The sequence below is a fragment of the Bombina bombina genome, chromosome 1, assembly GCF_027579735.1.
Source record: "Bombina bombina isolate aBomBom1 chromosome 1, aBomBom1.pri, whole genome shotgun sequence".
NCBI lineage: Eukaryota > Metazoa > Chordata > Amphibia > Anura > Bombinatoridae > Bombina > Bombina bombina.
The window spans coordinates 614,260,095-614,281,136 of NC_069499.1; the positions used below are offsets into that span (position 1 = coordinate 614,260,095).

General features: G+C 39.8%; 1 protein-coding gene and 1 long non-coding RNA gene across 4 annotated transcripts in view; one reads left to right on the plus strand and one right to left on the minus strand.

Annotated features, from left to right (window-relative positions):
* Positions 1-21,042, plus strand: part of HDAC8 (histone deacetylase 8) — a 126,066-nt gene that overhangs the window by 58,403 nt on the left and 46,621 nt on the right. For all 3 annotated transcript variants that reach the window (XR_008400140.1, XM_053699003.1, XM_053699004.1), the window contains exons 5-6: positions 15,483-15,595; positions 17,274-17,351. Coding sequence is in view for 2 of the 3 variants with exons in the window: in XM_053699003.1 (XP_053554978.1) it covers positions 15,483-15,595; positions 17,274-17,351 (191 nt within the window). In the remaining variant the exon portion in view is untranslated. The remainder of the gene's footprint in view (positions 1-15,482; positions 15,596-17,273; positions 17,352-21,042) is intronic.
* The window catches only part of LOC128645772 (uncharacterized), an 87,880-nt gene that overhangs the window by 2,578 nt on the left and 64,260 nt on the right, over positions 1-21,042 (minus strand). The window lies entirely within an intron of this gene.

A 21,042-nucleotide genomic window follows, 5' to 3' on the forward strand; every position in this document is an offset into this window, starting at 1 on the left:
CCGCCAGACATCACTGAATGCCGACAGCATACGCTGTGTGCATTTAACATTGCACAAACAGTTCTGGTGAACTGCTTGTGCAATGCCGCCCTCTGAAGATTTGCAGCCAATCGATTGCTAGCAGGGGGTGTCAATCAACCCGATTGTATAGGATCGGGCGGATTGATGTCCGCAGCCTCACAGGCAGCAAACTAGTTAAGCAGCAGCGGTCTTAAGACCACTGCTTCATAACTGCTGTTTCCGGCTCTCGCGGAAACATGGCATCAGGGGCCATTCGGACCTTGATAAATCGGCCCCATCAAATATATATATATATATATATATATATATATATATATATATATATATATATATATATATATATATATTTATATGAATATTTCACATTCTAATGTTTTTCACTTAGAAGAATATGTTCTATTTATTCATAAATATATATTTCTACATATACCTGATATTTTTTTTGTACAATATAGATCTCTACCTATATGTATATAGATAATTATATATAGGTATAGATATATGCAGATGTATTTATAAATTTATAAAACATATTCTGCTATGTGCAGAACATTGGAATGTGTAATATTTACAGTAAATACACAGTATAACACTTTATTAAATATGAATATTGCATAGATATGTTTTTACATGTTTTCATCTACTTAACTGCAAAGGGCTCCAATGTACTTATATATAGCTATATATAGATATATTTATTTATTTTTTATGTCAGGTTAACGCACTTATATGCTATTGGGTTTACGCTTGAGTAGGGTGTTTTCCACTTTATTTTACTCCATTGACTTTTATGGGGGAAAAAAGGTTATCGCGTGCGCAATATTATAAATTAATCTTTTTATGCGCCTCGGGTTAGTGCCTAAGCAAAAACAGTTTACTTTCAACTCATAATACGAGCGCAATCCGGCGCCCGCAAAAAACTCTAGAGGAATTAACGCTTGTGCGGTAGTGTTAAATAGAGCTCCACTTGTAATGTAGCCATAAAGAGGAGAGAAAAAACAATCACATTACACTGTTTAATAGTCTACATTTATTAAGATGCAAAACAGTATTTCATGTTGTGATGTGGTGACAATATCATAGATATTTAGAGGTTGTGAAATCAGTGGTATTTGTTTTTGAAGGAAAAAAAAGATTACAATACAGGGAGTGCAGAATTATTAGGCAAGTTGTATTTTTGAGGATTAATTTTATTATTGAACAACAACCATGTTCTCAATGAACCCAAAAAACTCATTAATATCAAAGTTGAATAGTTTTGGAAGTAGTTTTTAGTTTGTTTTTAGTTATAGCTATTTTAGGGGGATATCTGTGTGTGCAGGTGACTATTACTGTGCATAATTATTAGACAACTTAACAAAAAAAAAAATATACTCATTTCAATTATTTATTTTTACCAGTGAAACCAATATAACATCTCAACATTCACAAATATACATTTCTGACATTCAAAAACAAAACAAAAACAACTCAGTGACCAATATAGCCACCTTTCTTTGCAAGGACACTCAAAAGCCTGCCATCCATAGATTCTGTCAGTGTTTTGATCTGTTCACCATCAACATTGCGTGCAGCAGCAACCACAGCCTCCCAGACATTGTTCAGAGAGGTGTACTGTTTTCCCTCCTTGTAAATCTCACATTTGATGATGGACCACAGGTTCTCAATGGGGTTCAGATCAGGTGAACAAGGAGGCCATGTCATTAGATTTTCTTCTTTTATACCCTTTCTTGCCAGCCACGCTGTGGAGTACTTGGACGCGTGTGATGGAGCATTGTCCTGAATGAAAATCATGTTTTTCTTGAAGGATGCAGACTTCTTCCTGTACCACTGCTTGAAGAAGGTGTCTTCCAGAAACTGGCAGTAGGACTGGGAATTGAGCTTGACTCCATCCTCAACCCGAAAAGGCCCCACAAGCTCATCTTTGATGATACCAGCCCAAACCAGTACTCCACCTCCACCTTGCTGGCGTCTGAGTCGGACTGGAGCTCTCTGCCCTTTACCAATCCAGCCACGGGCCCATCCATCTGGCCCATCAAGACTCACTCTCATTTCATCAGTCCATAAAACCTTAGAAAAATCAGTCTTGAGATATTTCTTGGCCCAGTCTTGACGTTTCAGCTTGTGTGTCTTGTTCAGTGGTGGTCGTCTTTCAGCCTTTCTTACCTTGGCCATGTCTCTGAGTATTGCACACCTTGTGCTTTTGGGCACTCCAGTGATGTTGCAGCTCTGAAATATGGCCAAACTGGTGGCAAGTGGCATCTTGGCAGCTGCACGCTTGACTTTTCTCAGTTCATGGGCAGTTATTTTGCACCTTGGTTTTTCCACACGCTTCTTGCGACCCTGTTGACTATTTTGAATGAAACGCTTGATTGTTCGATGATCACGCTTCAGAAGCTTTGCAATTTTAAGAGTGCTGCATCCCTCTGCAAGATATCTCACTATTTTTTACTTTTCTGAGCCTGTCAAGTCCTTCTTTTGACCCATTTTGCCAAAGGAAAGGAAGTTGCCTAATAATAATGCACACCTGATATAGGGTGTTGATGTCATTAGACCACACCCCTTCTCATTACAGAGATGCACATCACCTAATATGCTTAATTGGTAGTAGGCTTTCGAGCCTATACAGCTTGGAGTAAGACAACATGCATAAAGAGGATGATGTGGTCAAAATACTAATTTGCCTAATAATTCTGCACTGCCTGTATGTAAGGGATTGGAAACTTTTCATGATTCCATACACAAAAAAAGATCAGTTAAAGTATTAGTAGTTTATATTAGAACTTTTGCTCATTAGAGAACCTATATATAGTATGCTTACATATATAGTAAGCACATATATGCCTTCAAGAAATAAGTTACTCTGTTTCACTATGCCTGTCTGTTCTCATTGCAGTGTTCTTATCTAGAAAGAGGGGCTGTATTCCAGTGAGAGGCACTACTGTGAAAATATTCATTTTTTGAGAACACTCTTATTTTGCTACATGCTTACCATGAAATTATATGATTGACATAACATTATATGTCTGCTAAACTGTACTTTAATTCAGTAGAATTGCTGTGAGGGGGGCAGAGGAGGATCTGTGCAACAACGTGTATCTGACTAAAAGATGACGCCTGCAGTAACTGCACTCCTCTGTCTACATTTGTACACTGATACTAATGCCTTATTCAAAACCTGAAGATAAGTTATGCGTTTAAAGTTTACTCACTGCCTTGCTTTATAAGCTGAGTACTGTTTTATATTTATGCAATAAGTTAATAATAAACACTATTAAAAAAATCCTTACTCGTGGGAATTCACTTCCTGGCCACCAGGAGGAGGCAAAGACACCCTACAAAAAAGCTTTAAAGGGACATTATACACTCATTTTTTCTTTGCATAAATGTTTTGTAGAGGATCTATTTATATAGCCCATAAAGTTTTATTTTAAAATAAATGTATAGTTTTGCTTATTTTTAAATAACATTGCTCTGATTTTCAGACTCCTAACCAAGCCCCAAAGTTTTATGTGAATACTGTCAGCTACCTTCTCCAACTTGCTCCTGTTTGTGTAAAGGGTCTTTTCATATGCAAAAGAAGGGGGAGGGTCTTATTTGCCACTTGCAGTGGGCTTTCCAGCTACCTTTTCAACAGAGCCAAACTGAAAGCTTCTAAGTAAGTTTTTAAACAGTTTTATACTGGATTTTTATATCAGTATCTGTGCATCTTATTCTTTATAGTAGTGTCTATTACATGCAGTTATATGAAAATGAGTGTATACTGTTCCTTTAAGTATCCCTCTCTCTCCCAGTAGTTATTTGCCTCGTCAAGGAACAGACAAGTATAGAGGTGTTCAAGATTTCTTGAAGAATTACTGGGATATTAATCTCAAATTTTCATTCAATGGATAGTTCCTGGAAGAGAGGGACATGGGAGAGTACAGACTGTGCAATGTAAATCTTCTCTATTGATTTGTGGTCACAAGCCTGCCACTGGTGTCGCTGGATAGTTATTTAGCCTCCTCCTGTCTCACCATGAAGATGTTCTCCTTCAGTATATCCTCTACTGTTAGTTACAGTACAGGATGGACTTTACTGTGTCCTAGGACCACCATAGGGGGTAAGGACAGTTGAGGGGACTGTCGCTGGGTAAGTACCCAATGTCTCACACAGTCTAAAGGGCTATCAGTATTTACACTTGCACAGGGTAGTCTGTTTGTGCAAAGAGGAATATTTTAATATGTTAAGCTGCTTTATTTAACCCACCATTATGGTACAATGGTTTTATGTACATTAATCAGGTGTGCGATTCCTTGAGGTAACACTCATTGCTACCAGCATGTGCCTTACTCCAGTACAGTGAGAGAGGGAGGCATAGCACAAGGCACAGTCTGGTCGGAGAGAGTATTATTACTTTTTCGCGCCACACAGAGTTTTGGTGCGCTTCCGCATCTTCAATTTCATTAGAAGGAGCTCTCAATTCAGTCTTTTATAGAAGGTACTTCCGTTCTGCATTGCTTTCTAACTGGTTACTGATGCCGGCATCTTAGCACTCTTCTGTGATACAGGATTGCTAAGATGGTGCCGTGGGCAGAGGCAGAGAGCGGTGCGGGGAGTAACTCTTCTCCCACCATGCAATATCCTCTTCCTATCTGGGAGTGGGACCGCTCTCCATACACACCAATGCCTAACTGTCCTCCTGCTCAAAACTGGAGGGGGTAAGCTACCTAAGCCAGGGCAAATAAGAGACTTTCTTAGTTTTCTTGGCTATCAACTGTGTATTAATAACCAGCTGTTAGTACAGAGTTAGTTTGTTTTTTAATATTTCTGCATTATTTGCATAATTATATTATTTTACTTTTCTGCTAGTAGTGCTCGGGAGCGGTTTATTTGACTCTAGTCCCTTCAGAGATCAGATACACTGGATTTTGTTATTCATTAGAGACAAACAACTGTGTAATAAATATTGCCGGTACAAATCGGCAAATATTACTCAGAATTTATGGCTTATGTTATAGTATCCATCATTTCTTATGGAGCAGATTGGGTTTGTCATTACAACTTAAAGGGATATAAAACCCATTTTTTCTGTCAGGGTTCAGATAAAGTATGCAATTTTAAGCAACTTTCTGATTTACTCCTATTATTAATTTTTCTTCATTCTCTTGGTATCTTTATTTGAAAAAACAGGATTATACGCTTAGGGGCCAGCCCATTTTTGGTTCAGCACACTGGGTAGTGCTTGATGATTGGTGGCTACTTCATAGCTTACATTCCTGCTTTTTAAATAAAGATACCAAGAGAACAAGGAAAAATTGATAATAGGAGTAAATTAGAAAGTTGCTTAAAATTGCATGCCCTATCTGAATCATGAAAGAAAAAAATGGGGTTTCATATCCCTTTAAATCTGTTGGAGCATAGTGTCACAGATGTTATTGTTTCTAATCAGTGTATACTTCTGATATTTGGATACTACAGTATTTTCCATATTTTCTATTACTGTTGTTTGTACCATACAACATTATCCTCTGAGTGGATGATACAACATTTTCAATATTATTTGTACTACTGCTATTTATGGCTGTGCAGTAGTCTACTTTACGTAAAAATAGTCTACTTTGAGTGCGAGTGGATACTACAGTATTTTCAATATCTTGTAAAATGCAATATTATACTTGTGAAAGGATGTTACAGTATGTTTTATATGTTTACTGCTGTACTTCTACCATTTCTTGCTCAGTAATAGTATACTTTACATGTGAGTGTATATTACAGTATTTTCCATATTTTATATTACTGTTATTTATTTCCATGCAATAATATACTTATAAGTGACTACTACATTATTTTCCATATTTGTTCTATGGTATTACTGCTATTTATTGCTGTGCAATAGTATTCTTTACGTGCGAGTAGATACTACAGTATCATGTATTTAATGTTTTAATGCCATGCAATATTATACTTGTGAGTGGACTCTACAGTATTTTCTATATTCTTAAACTTGCACGATTGCCATTTATTGCTGTGCAATTATATTCTTTACATGTCAGTGGATTCTATTTTGTATTATTGTTATTTATTACCATTCAATATTATACTTGTGAGTGGGTTCTATAGTATTTTCTATATTTTAACACTGTACTACTGCTAATTATTGCTGCTCAATAGTCTTCTTTAAGTGTGAGTGGATCCTACAGTATTTACTATATCTTGTATTAATGTTGTTTATTGCCATATAATAGTATACTTTATCTGTAAATGGTTACTAGGGTATTTTCCATATTTGGGTCTACTGTTATTACCGTGCAATAATTTATTTTCCTTGTGAGTGCATACTTCAGTATTTTCCACATCTTGTACTACTGCTTTTGAGTCTGTGTCATACTTTTATTTGTGTGGATAGTCTTTCACTTTCCTAAGGAATGTTTGGAACAGACTGGATTTTTCATCTTCAAAGTCTCTCTTAATGATTCAGATAGTGCATGCACTTTTGGACAACTTTCCAATTTGCTTCCATTAGCAAGATGTGCACAGTCCTTTTGTGTTTGCTCTTTTTGAGTCACCAATCTCCTGAGCATGTGCAAGAATTCTCAGAATATACGTATATGCATTTGTGATGGCTGTCGCATGATGCACTGGGAATGGAAAAGTTTGAAATGTACTACTCATTTGAAGTTCAGACTAAGTGCGGTTGCATTGTCTTGTTATCATGCTGCTGTTGATTGTTGCATTGTGCTTCACTAGACTATGTGATGGAGCACCTGGGACTGACTCTCTGCGTGGTTCAGAACCATTGGACGGCAAGATTGTATTTTCTTTCTAATGACACGGTGGAGTCCACGGATCCATCTATTATTACTATTGGGAATATCACTACTGGCCAGCAGAAGGAGGCAAAGAGCACCACAGCAAAGCTGTTCAATATCACCTCAATTCCCTCCAACCCCAGTCATTCTCTTTGCTTACGTTAAGAGCAAGGAGGTGGTAAAGTTTAGGTGTCTAGAAGAAGATTCTTCAATCAAGATTTTATTATTTTTCAGCAGTGCAAGTTTGTTCTGCTTTCTCCTGGGGTGTAGTCGTAGTCCACGTCAGTCTCTTCAGTAGAGCAGTGGTGGCCTTTAAGCAATTGGGAACTTGGGGGGTATAATCATCACTCTGCCTCCCAAGGGCTGCCCTAACATTGAAAGCTGCCCACGAGGGCTGCCCTAACATTGAAAGCCTGAGTAAGATTACTCAGTCTTTGTCTTTTTTCCACAGGTCCATGTGAGGGAGCATGCCTCTCAAGCCTAGTGAGCTGCCCTGCTGCCTGGCAGATTTCATTGAGGTAAGGTATTTTCTGAGCAGTATAAGGAAAAAGATGGCACTTTAATATTCCCTTTGGATGGGACACAAGATACATTGCTCCTAACGAGTTAAGGGGCTCATATAAGGCAGTGTTTGCAGGCACTGGGGACGAGGAGACATAGGCTCAGTTAATATGTTCCAGTCTAAGAGGTGGTGTGTTTATTACTTGTTTTGTTACGCCCACGATGGGTGGGGCGAGCTGAGGCGGCAATTTTTCTGTTGCATGCCCTTTCGCTTCACTACAGCGCTCTGGATTGAGTCCGGAATTCATCTAACACTATTGTCTCCCGGTTTCCAGCAGGGCAGGTAGGCACCTCAGCAAAGCTAAGCTGAAGTGTAGAGGCTGTCCGGGGTGTTTGAGAGAAACTTTTTTCATGTTTTTGCAGTAAAATTAAAGCAGTTTCATTTTATATTTAAAGGGACAGTAACGTGTTTTTTTGTGTGAATTTCAAATAAAAATTAAGTACTTTTATTTCTAATTTATTCAATTCTGGGTGAAGATGGACCAGGAGGCCCTGCAAAATGTTACTTGTACTTTGGTTTGATGCTAAAGTGGAACCACCAATCCCTTTCTGTTCCTCATGTATTGAGAGAACATTGAATAATAGGGATAGACTTTATAATTCTGAGCCAACATTGTCTAAGGCAGATGTTGTTCAGGAGTCTCCTGAAAATATTCAAGATATGCTGCAGCTTTCTCCTCAAGTGTCCCAAAATTTATCGTCCACACATGTAGTGCCCTGCGCTTCCTCTCAAACTCCGCCTGGAGTTACATTGCAAGACATTGCTTCCCTCATGTCTTCTGCGGTATCTGATGTGCTGTCTGCTTTCCCCATGCTGCAGGGAAAGCGCAAGAGAAAATGTAAAGAATCAGTGAGTAAGGTTTCTGATACAGTCGTGGCTATTCCGAATGTTCCCTCCCAGAAATCTGAGGAGGAAGATACTTTTGTAGCATCTGAGGGTGAAATCTCAGACAGTGTAATTCCTTTTTCTGATGCTGAAGTGGTATACTTCAGGTTTAAGTTCAAACACCTCCGATTGTTACTTAAGGAGGTTTTGGCTACCTTGGATGACTCCCACACTACGGTCGTAGTCAATCCTAAGAAATCTAGCATGCTAAACAAGTATTTTGATGTACCTTCCATGGTGGAGGTTTTCCCTGTACCAGATCGGGCTACAGAGATTATTGCTAGGGAATGGGAGAGACCTGGTATCCCTTTTTCTCCATCCCCCATTTTTAAGAAGATGTTCCCTATTGCTGACTCTATCAAGGAGTCTTGGCAGACGTTCCCAAGGTGGAAGTGGCAATTTCCACTTTGGCTAAGAGAACCACTATTCCCATAGAGGATAGTTGTTCCTTTAAGGATCCTATGGATAAGAAGTTGGAGGGGTTGCTCAAAAAAATGTATGTTCCCCAGGGTTTACAATGGCAACCTGCAGTGTGTATTGCTACCGTCACTAGTGCGGCGGCATACTGGCTTGATGCGTTGTCTGATTCTATTCAGGATAGGATCAAGGCCCTTAAGTTGGCCAATTCTTTTATTACGGATGCTTCCCTACAGGTTATTAAGCTGGGAGCAAAGATTTCTGGTGTTGCCGTACTGGCCCGCAGAGCCTTATGGTTGAAATCCTGGTCTGCGGATGTTTTGTCTAAGTCTAAGCTTTTGGCGATTCCCTAGATGGGTAAGACCTTGTTTGGGCCGGGGTTGGCTGAAATTATTTCAGACATTACTGGAGGAAAGGGTCATTTCCTCCCTCAGAATAAGAGGAATAAGCAGAAGGGACGTCGGAGTACTTTTCGTTCCTTTCGAAACTTCAAGGGTAAGCCTTCCTCTACCAAGCAAGATCAGTCCAAACCTTCCTGGAGGACCAACCAGTCTTGGAACAAGGGGAAGCAATCTAAGAAGCCCATTAATGACTCAAAGTTGGCATGAAGGGTCTGCCCCCGATCCGGGACTGGATCTTGTGGGGGGCAGACTTTCCTTCTTCGCTCAGGCCTGGGTTCGGGATGTTCAGGATCCCTGAGCAGTGGACATTGTGTCCCAGGGATACAAACTAGAGTTCAAGACCTTTCCTCCCAGGAGCAGAAACTTCTCAAGATTATCTGTAGACCAGATAAAAAGAGAGGCGTTCTTACACTGTGTCCGAGACCTTTCCGGTCTGGGAGTGATAATTCCTGTTCCAATGCAGGAACAGGGTCTGGGTTTTTACTCCAATCTGTTTGTGGTTCCCACAAAAGAGGAAACTTTCAGACCAATTTTAGACCTCAAAAGTCTAAACAAGTTCCTCAGAGTACCGTCCTTCAAGATGGAAACGATTTGTTCCATTCTTCCCTTGGTTCAAGAGGGTCAATTAATGACAACTGTAGATTTAAAGGACGCGTATTCATCACAAGTTTCTGAGGTTCGCATTTCTAGACAAACACAGTTCGTGGCTCTTCCCTTCGGCCTTGCCACAGCTCCCAGAATTTTTTCTAAGTTCCTGGGATCCCTGTTGGCGGTGCTCCAGTTGCGGGGCATTGCAGTGGCGCCTTATCTGGACGACATTCTGGTTCAGGCACCATCCTTTCAACAAGCGAACTCCCACACAGGGATGTTGTTATCCTTCCTGCGTTCTCACGGTTGAAAGGTGAATTTGGGAAAGAGTTCCTTAATTCCAGCTACAAGGGTAGTGTTCTTGGGAACCATAATAGATTCCCTATCAATGAAGATTTTTCTGACAGAGGTCAGAATATCAAAGATCTTCGACTATTGTCTGGCCCTTCAGTCCTCTCTTCGGCCGTCAGTGGCTCAATGTATGGAGATGATCGGTCTGATGGTAGCTGCCATGGACATCATTCCGTTTGCCCGTTTCCACCTCAGACCTCTGCAGTTATGCATGCTCAGGCAATGTAACAGGGATTATGTGGATCTGTCTTTTTGATTATATCTGGATCAGGCGACAAGAGATTCTCTTCCTTGGTGGTTGTCTCAGGAGCATCTCTCCTAGGGAACCTGCTTTCGCAGATCCACCTGGGTGAATGTGACAACGAACGCCAGCCTGCTGGGTTGGGGAGCAGTCTGGGGCTCTCTAAAGGCTCAGGGGACATGGACTCGGGAGGAGTCTGTTCTCCCCATAAACATTCTAGAGCTGAGGGCAATCTTCAATGCTCTTATGGCCGGGCCTCAGTTAGCTTCAGCCCGGTTTATCAGGTTACAATCGGACAACATAACCTCAGTGGCTTACATCAACCATCAGGGACGAACTCAGAGTTCCTTGGCCATGTTAGAGGTAGCCAAGATTTTTCAGTGGGCGGAGACCCACAACTGCTGTTTATCTGCAATTAGCGCTGCGGAATCCGTTGGCGCTCTACAAATAACAGATAATAATAATAATCCACATTCCAGGAGTGGACAATTGAGAAGCAGATTTTCTGAGCAGACAGACCTTTCACCCGGGGGAGTGGGAACTTCATCCGGAGGTGTTTGCCAACTTGATTCTCAAATGGGGACAGCTGCATCTCATGGCATCTCGACAGAATGCCAAGCTCCCAAGGTACGGGTCAAGGTCAAGGGATCCTCAGGCTGTATTGATAGATGCAATGGTGGTTCCTTGGAATTTCAGTCTAGCATACCTATTTCCTATCCTCCGTTTGCTCTCCTTCCACGGGTTATTTCTCGAATCAAACAGGAGGGGGCGTCGGTGATCCTCATTGCACCGGCGTGGCCTCGCAGGATCTGGTATGCAGACCTAGTGGAGATGTCATCTCTCCCACCTTGGAGACTCCCACTGCGGAAAGACCTTCTACTTCAAGGCCCCTTCCTTCATCCAAATCTCATTTCTCTGAAGCTGACTGCTTGGAGATTGAACACTTAATTTTATCTAAGCGGGGATTCTCTGAGTCGGTCATTGAGCCCATGATTCAAGCTCGTAAACCAGTTACCCGAAAGATTTACTATAAGTAATGGCGTAAATATCTGTATTGGTGTGAATCCAGAGGCTACTCTTGGAGTAGAGTTCGGATTCCTAGAATTCTGTCCTTTCTCCAGGAAGGTTTGGAGAAAGGTTTATCGGCAAGTACTTTGAAGGGTCAAATATCTGCTTTATCTATTTAGTTACATAAGCGTCTGGCAGATGTACCAGATGTGCAATCTTTCTGTCCGGCCTTGGTCAGAATAAGGCCTGTGTTCAAACCTGTTACTCCTCCCTGGAGTCTTAACCTTGTTCTTAAAGTTCTTCAGCAGGCTCCATTTGAGCATATGCATTCCTTAGATATTAAGATGTTATCTTGGAAAGTTGTTTCTTGTTGCAATTTCTTCTGCTCGTAGAGTTTCAGAGCTCTCAGCGTTGCACTGTGAATCCCCTTACCTTATTTTTCATTCGGATAAGGTAGTTCTGCGTACTAAGTTAGAGTTCCTCCCTAAAGTGGTTTCGGATAGGAACATTAATCAAGAAATTGTTGTTCCTTCTTTGTGTCCTACCCCTTCTCCTCATAAAGAGCATCTGCTGCACAACCTTGATGTGGTGCGTGCGTTGAAGTACTACTTACAGGTGTCTACGGATTTTCACCAGTCTTATGCTTTGTTTGTTGTTTTCTCTGGGAAACGCAAGGGTCAGAAAGCTACGGCTACTTCTCTTTCTTTGTGGCTGAAGAGCATCATTCGCTTGGCCTATGAAACTGCTGGGCAGCAGCATCCTGAGAGGGTCAGGGCTCATTCTACGAGGGCTGTTTCTTCCTCCTGGGCATTCAAAAATGAAGCTTCTGAACAATAAGGGTCAGAAAGCTACGGCTACTTCTCTTTCTTTGTGGCTGAAGAGCATCATTCGCTTGGCCTATGAAACTGCTGGGCAGCAGCCTCCTGAGAGGGTCAGGGCTCATTCTACGAGGGCTGTTTCTTCATCCTGGGCATTCAAAAATGAAGCTTCTGTGGAACAAATTTGCAAGGCGGCAACTTGGTCCTCTCTACACACTTTTTCAAAGTTCTATTAATTTGATACTTTTGCCTCGGCTGAGGCTTCTTTTGGGAGAAAGGTTCTTCAAGCAGTGGTGTCTTCGGTTTAGGTTCCCTGTCTTGTCCCTCCCTTATCATCTGTGTCCTATGGGTTGGGTATTGATTCCCACTAGTAATTATAGATGATCCATGGACTCACCGTGTCATTAGAAAAAAACTAAACTTATGCTTACCTGATACATTTATTTATTTCTTGACACGGTGAGTCCACGGCCCGCCCTGTTTATTTAGACAGGTTTTTGTTGTATTATAAACTTCAGGCACCTCTGCACCTTGTTACTTCTTTTCTCTCCTTTTACTTCGGTTGAATAACTGGGGTTGGAGGGAAGGGAGGTGATATTTAACAGCTTTACTGTGGTGCTCTTTGCCTCCTCCTCCTGGCCAGGAGTGATATTCCCAATAGTAATTATAGATGATCCGTGGACTCACCGTGACAAGAAATAAATTCATCAGGTAAGCATAAATTTAATTATTCCTCCATTCTAGGTCTCGCTTGCAGACGGGTATCTTTATACCGCCCTGCGCAGCCTAGTAATGGCTGTTTCAATACAGTTTTGTAGTCCAAGATATTCCCTTCTGTCTAAGTGCCTCTAGTAGGATTTCTGTAAGTTTTTTCTAGCTAAGCAGAATTACTGATATTTATTCTGTTATCAGTATTGCTTCTTTCAGCTGTTTCAGAGGTTCTGGGAGCACCTCTGGGACTCTAATGAATATGTTTCAGTTAGAATGGTTGGGAAGACCAGGTTCTCTCTTAGGCATCGACCTGTCAAATTTTATACTTGAGGTCTCTGTCTGAAGTTAGCAGGGATCTCTATTTTTGTGATGTTTTTCAAACTTGGATCTAGTTTTCAGTTTAAGATAGTGAATTTTGTTCTTTTCTTAAGTTGTCAATCTTTAGATTCCAGGCTCATAAGCCAGTTGACATTGGAATTTCTTTGTGAGGATATTCAGAAGCCCATTCTTTGCTTCTGGCTGGCAATCTCCATTATGGATTATTCACATTCATGAGAACAATAAGGTCAGCATATTTGTGGTTGCTTGCTTCTATCAGGAAGTCGGTTTGCATTTTGGTTTGACTATCCTGACATCAGAGATTCTTTTCCATTCTGAAGTTGAAATCCGCATAGTTGAACCACAATTTTATTCCAATAGAGCACTAGAAGTCTCAATATTCTTTATTTCTGGAGTCTTGACCTGGGAAGCGATTCTTCTAAATTGTTAGACACTACTTTTGGAAAGATCTCTAATTTTGAGGATGATAAGCTAGTTCATACATTTCTGAGATCTTCCTGAGTTAAGTCTGATCCTCCGATTTCCTAGATTTTGGTTGAGGTTGAGAGATTCTCTCTCTGAAAATGTGGCGATCATCCAAGCAGTTTTTTGATTTTATCAGAAGGTTGATTGTTGGATCAATTTGTTTCTATTCAAAGGGTTCTCGAGCTGGAATGTTTACAACAATATTTCTTTTTATTCTGCCTCGTCTTCGAAGACTGCATCGTGAGGATCTGGGCCCAGACCTTCTTTGCTCCACCACAACTTTTTTTGCTTCGGCAGCTTTGCTTACTTCTGGGTATACTGGATTGCTATATCAGCAGAGCTTTTGATTTTCAATCTGAGGGTCCAGTGTTTGTCTTTCTTGGGTGTGCGCCTTTTCCAATTTTCAGTCTTTAACTTTGTCAGTTTTGGAGATTTGACCTCTTTTCGATGGAGTTATATCTGCCTCAGTGCTATAATATTTTATTCAGACCTGTTCGCCTATCTCTATGTAGATTTACCACAAGGGGTGGAAATGTGTATCCAGACATTTCGGGGACATGCGTGACATTCTATTAGTATCTTCGAGTCTTTCCATTCCTTCAGTTTGTAGTAGATAAGGGCTTATTCTAGGGGTTCATATTTTGGGCCTTTCCAGCTTTATTGCATAGGAGTTTTTGAATATCTTATGAATTTTCAGGCCTGTTTTTCCTTTTATTGTTTTGTTTAGGGTTATTCAGGGTTTATAATATCCACCCTTTGTATCTATACATAACATAGATATTCTAGTTCTGTCCTTCATTCTTTGGATTTGCAGAATTAGGTTTTTAGTAGCACAAAAACAACCCAATGGCACTACTCAGAGGGTAAGATGGAATAAGCTATACAATTCATATACTACTACAAGGTACTGGTCTGCAACACTGTAGTCTGTGATAGGTTATATCGCCTTAGGTGCTGTGTACTGGATACAATTTACTGGAAAGCAGTACTGGACTGCAGAAAAGTGTACACATTGAAAGCTCTCAAATTCCCTCAGACATTGACTAGATCTAGAGAGTAACAATTGGCAGAGTCACAAATGGAAAAAAATTATTAAAAAATAACTTTTATTAAGACAATTTTAAAATTATGGACAAATATACGTTAAAAACACAGGGATGGATTCTAGGCCTAAACATTGTAGTGGTGAGAAGTGGAGAAGGAAATCAAAAGTCAGAATAATTAGATACACACTGTGTAGTTCCTGGTGAAATATGGGGTAATCAATCAGTATTTATATGTACAAATGCCCTAGGATGTGGATGTTAATCCATAGTCATAAATTATATTACTATAAACATATGTGGAGTACCAGAAATTTATAGGATGGAGTATCAGCTGATTGGAAATATTATCGGTATATATAATAAATGATTATAGGCTAAAAAAGTTTACTGATGCCAAAAGATCTATATTATAGTGATGTTGACATGAATATGATCATCATAATTGAGAGTATATAATTCCCCGGTATGGATGATTTCATATGATCATATTTTTAAATAGGTTAATGCACTTTCCCACGTTTACTATATAAAGTATTTCCACTAAAATCGGTATGTTATATTCACTGTATTCATTCAACTAGCTGGAACACCTTGGCGGCGACTTAACAGCCGAGTGTCCAACAAGGAGGATGCGTAGGGCATCTGGAAGCAGTTTTTTTGAGCCTATTTCTCCCTGCTGCTGACCATACATCCCATGTTTATAGCTGGTATCTGCCAGTGCATTTTATACTGCTGCATGATTCCATAAATATATCACTGAAATTAATATACTGTACTTTGGTGGTAAAGGAGACTTGACAACTTAAAAGTTTCATACAATTTATTTATTTCCTTTTAGGGATGAAGCATCCGGATTTTGTTACCTTAATGATGCTGTCTTGGGTATCTTAAAACTGCGGCAAAAATATGATCGTGTTTTGTACGTTGATATGGATTTACATCATGGAGATGGTAATGTACTAAAGAGACCATTTAAAGGGAAATAAAAGTCCCAATGTCACCTAAGCAGTCTTTTTAAAGAGAGTTCTCTCTTTAAAATGTATTTTCTTTGTTTAAATGTACAATTGCTTTCAGCTGCCTATTAGGGGTAGATTACGAGTCGACTGCTATTTAGCGCTCCTGCTCGTGTTAACTTTGCTAGACGGAGGCTTTTTGGGCGCATCAGTCTGCTTTTGTATTACAATTTGAAAGTAAAAAGTTTACGCTCATGAAAAATATCGTAACCACGTTAACAACACCCATACTCGCACTCTAACACGATCGCGTATATTCAAGAGTGCTAAACCTGACATGAAATTTTAATATTTCACATTCCAATGTTATTCAAATAGAAGAATATTTTCTATTTATTCTCAAATACAAATTTCTATATATATATATCTGTATATAACTATATATCTATTCCTATAGATATAAGTATATGTATTTGACATGAATAGTATCAGATATATATAGAAATATATATTTAATAATAAAAAGTACATTATTTTTTATGTGAAAAACATAGGAATGTAAAATATCTGTTTCACGATTTTAATGCGGTTAGGTTAGTGCACGGGAAAACGTAGTAATCTTAAGGCACGTTATTTAAATATTGATAACATATCAAAAAATATTAATAAAAATTGTTAAACACACTGTAAACTATTCTAAATAATCCATATGCTAGATCTATATATTTAACAGTATGTTTAATAATTTAAAAAAAAAACTGTGTAAAACACATATTTTACATTCTTATGTTTTTCACATAGAAAATAATGTACTTTTTATTACAAAATTTACAATAATAATACATATACAGTTATATACAGAATATGTATTTACAATAAAAAGGACATTATCCTGTAAGTGAAGAACATTGGAATGTATATGTACAGTAAATGTACAGTAAAATACACATATTTAAATACCTATATATATATACCGGTATATATACACACGCACACATATATATGCATACATACACATCTTTAGACATCTTTAGACATGTATATGTATGTACCGCTATGTTAAAGCCCTTTGCAGGCCTTTTTGTTGTTGTTCTAACACCTCATATTTTTGAGCCCTTATAACTTTTTAATGCAATATTTTTTTACATGATCTTTATCAGACAGTGTTATTATGAGTGTAACTGTACTTTTACATGATAGATTCAATTGCACTCAAGCGAACACGTTTACTTTCAACTCGTAATAAGCACTCTATTTCCAACCCGCAAAAAGAGCCGCAAAATACCCCTTATCACTTGCGCACAACAGTTAGTGCGGCACTCGTAATCTAGCCCTAAATGTATGCTTTCATATATTATTGTGCTATCCAATCCAGAGCTGATAATTATTTTACAGGCCATTTACATGTCCCTCTGCAGCCTTTTATTGAAGAATATGTATATGCTCGGCTTTGAGAGTGTTTAACGTTTTTTTAGCTTGAATACAATAGAACAGAGTGGTCTCATTTTTTTTTAATGTAACAACTACCACTCTTGAGAGGGCTGTTTAGAAACCTTTTGAAGAATCCCAATTGTTATACTCCTTGCCCCGTAGTTGGAATGACTCTTTAATCCTTAGAATATCTTTATGCTCTTTACATTATTTAAAAAAACATTTTTTTTATTTTTTAAATAAAGGTGTTGAAGATGCGTTTAGTTTTACTTCCAAAGTCATGACGGTTTCTCTGCACAAATTCTCTCCTGGATTTTTCCCTGGTAAGTATTTTAGTACAATTCTTGCAGTAACAGCGCACTGCACAGCAGTTTGTGGGAAAACGCTAAAAGCTTCACCTGCCTCACAGCCTTGGCAGTCATTACAAAACAAATTGATACCATCAGATATAATCTACCTTCCCATCATGCCTAGAACATATAATCTCTCTAGCAAGCAGTTCTCTCTTTGCCACCCCCTGTATAACAACACTGTGGAGTATGATGGACCGTTAAAAAAACATAACAAAAATAATGATAATAATAATGTTGCTGTAAAACACTCTCAGCTTCTGTTATCTGTTCAGGTTTGTTGTAACTTTGGTGAATGTGTGAAAGGGCTATTATATACGAAAAATGACAAGCTTTAATTCATAAGAGCATGCCATTTTAAGACGTGATCCTGCACCTCTATGTGTTTAACCCCCTCCTGCAAAGTGGTTAAACACATAGTAGAACTATCGCTCAGGTACAACAGTGCACGGAGTTCTGACCGGAAACTGCCACTTGCTCAGTCAGCAGGGCTAGTTACCCGCGGCTGGGTTGTGTGACTAGCACTGATGACTGATTCAGTGTCAGTTTCTGCTCATGACCTGCAGGTCCCGAGCAGTACTTTTAACCCCTTTGCACAAAAACACATAGTGGTGCAGGTTTGCTATTCTTAAAATTGCAACCTCCAACAAATTGATTTAATTAATGTAATTTCTCTTGTTAAGTGTATCCAGTCCACGGATCATCCATTACTTGTGGGATATTCTCCTTCCCAACAGGAATTTGCAAGAGGATCACCCACAGCAGAGCTGCCATATAGCTCCTCCCCTCACTGCCATATCCAGTTATTCTCTTGCAACTCTCAACAAAGATGGACGTAGTAAGAGGAGAGTGGTGTGTTATAGTTAGTTTTTTAACTTCAATCAAAAGTTCGTTATTTTTAAATGGTACCGGAGTGTACTGTTTCATCTCAGGCAGCATTAGAAGAAGAATCTGCCTGTGATTTCTATGATCTTAGCAGAAGTAACTAAGATCCACTGCCGTTCTCACATATTCTGAGGAGTGAGGTAACTTCAGAGGGGGAATGGCGTGCAGGTTTTCCTGCAATAAGGTATGTGCAGTTAACATATTTCTAGGGATGGAATTTGCTAGAAAGATGCTGCTAATACCGGATTAATGTAAGTTAAGCCTTAAATGCAGTGATAGCGACTGGTATCGGGCTTATTAACAGAGATACATACTCTTATAAAAGTGTAATATAAAACGTTTGCTGGCATGTTAATCGTTATATATATATATATATATGTTTGGTGACAAAACTTATTGGGGCCTAGTTTTTTTCCACATGGCTGGCTTGATTTTTGCCTAGAAGCAGTTTCCTGAGGCTTTCCACTGTTGTAATATGAGTGGGAGGGGCCTATTTTAGCGCTTTTCTGCGCAGCTAGAATTACAGACTGAGACACTCAGCTTCCTTCTGCATGATACAGGACATCTCTGAAGGGCTCAAAAGGCTTCAAAAGTCGTGTTTGAGGAGGGTAACAACCACAGTAGACTGTGGCAGTTGTTGTGACTGTTTAAAAACATTTTTGTCATTTATTATTCCGTTTTTGGTATTAAGGGGATAATCATCCATTTGCAAGTGGGTACAATGCTCTGCTGACTTGTTACATACACTGTAAAAATTTCGTTAGTGTAACTGCCTTTTTTCACTGTTTCAAATTTTGTCAAAATGTGTTTCTCTTAAAGGCACAGTAACGTTTTTTATATTGCTTGTTAACTTGCTTTAAAGTGTTTTCCAAGCTTGTTAGTCTCATTACTAGTCTGTACAAACATGTCTGAAACAGAGGATACTTGTTCATTATGTTTAAAAGCCATGGTGGAGCCCCATAGGAGAATGTGTACTAAATGTATTGATTTCACCTTAAACAGTAAAGATCAGTCTTTATCTATAAAAGAATTGTCACCAGAGGGGTCTGTCGAGGGGAAGTTATGCCGACTAACTCTCCCCACGTGTCAGACCCTTCGCCTCCCGCTCAAGGGACGCACGCTAATATGGCGCCAAGTACATCAGGGACGCCCATAGCGATTACTTTGCAGGACATGGCTGCAATCATGAATAATACCCTGTCAGAGGTATTATCCAGATTGCCTGAATTGAGAGGCAAGCGCGATAGCTCGGGGGTTAGACGAGATACAGAGCGCGTAGATGCTGTAAGAGCCATGTCTGATACTGTGTCACAATATGCAGAACCTGAGGACGGAGAGCTTCAGTCTGTGGGTGACGTCTGAGTCGGGGAGATCTGATTCAGAGATTTCTAATTTTAAATTTAAGCTTGAGAACCTCCGTGTATTGCTTGGGGAGGTATTAGCTGCTCTGAATGACTGTGACACAATTGCAGTGCCAGAGAAATTGTGTAGGCGGGATAAATACTATGCAGTGCCGGTGAGTACTGATGTTTTTCCAATACCTAAAAGGCTTACAGAAATTATTAGTAAGGAGTGGGATAGGCCCGGTGTGCCCTTTTCTCCACCTCCTATATTTAGAAAAATGTTTCCAATAGATGCCACTACACGGGACTTATGGCAGACAGTCCCTAAGGTGGAGGGAGCAGTTTCTACTTTAGCAAAGCGTACCACTATCCCGGTTGAGGACAGTTGTGCTTTTTCAGATCCAATGGATAAAAAATTAGAGGGTTACCTTAAGAAAATGTTTATTCAACAAGGTTTTATTTTACAGCCCCTTGCATGCATTGCGCCTGTCACTGCTGCGGCGGCATTCTGGTTTGAGGCCCTGGAAGAGGCCATCCATACAGCTCCATTGACTGAAATTGTTGACAAGCTTAGAACTCTTAAGCTAGCTAACTCATTTGTTTCTGATGCCATTGTTCATTTGACTAAACTAACGGCTAAGAATTCCGGATTCGCCATCCAGGCGCGTAGGGCGCTATGGCTCAAATCCTGGTCAGCTGATGTGACTTCAAAATTACTTTAAATTACTCAACATTCCTTTCAAGGGGCAGACCTTATTCGGGCCTGGTTTGAAAGAAATTATTGCTGACATTACTGGAGGTAAGGGTCATACCCTTCCTCAGGACAGGGCCAAATCAAAGGCCGAACAGTCTAATTTTCGTGCCTTTCGAAATTTCAAGGCAGGTGCAGCATCAACTTCCTCTGCTTCAAAACAAGAGGGAACTTTTGCTCAATCCAAGCAGGCCTGGAAACCTAACCAGTCCTGGAACAAAGACAAGCAGGCCAGAAAGCCTGCTGCTGCCTCTAAGACAGCATGAAGGAGCGGCCCCCTATCCGACAACGGATCTAGTAGGGGGCAGACTCTCTCTCTTCGCCCAGGCGTGGGCAAGAGATGTTCAGGATCCCTGGGCGTTGGAGATCATATCTCAGGGATATCTTCTGGACTTCAAAGCTTCTCCTCCACAAGGGAGATTTCACCTTTCAAGATTATCTGCAAACCAGATAAAGAAAGAGGCATTCCTCAGTTGCGTACAAGATCTCCTTGTAATGGGAGTGATCCATCCAGTTCCGCGGACGGAACAAGGACAGGGGTTTTATTCAAATCTGTTTGTGGTTCCCAAAAAAGATGGAACCTTCAGACCAATTTTGGATTTAAAGATCCTAAACAAATTCCTCAGAGTTCCGTCATTCAAGATGGAAACTATTCGAACCATTTTACCCATGATCCAAGAGGGTC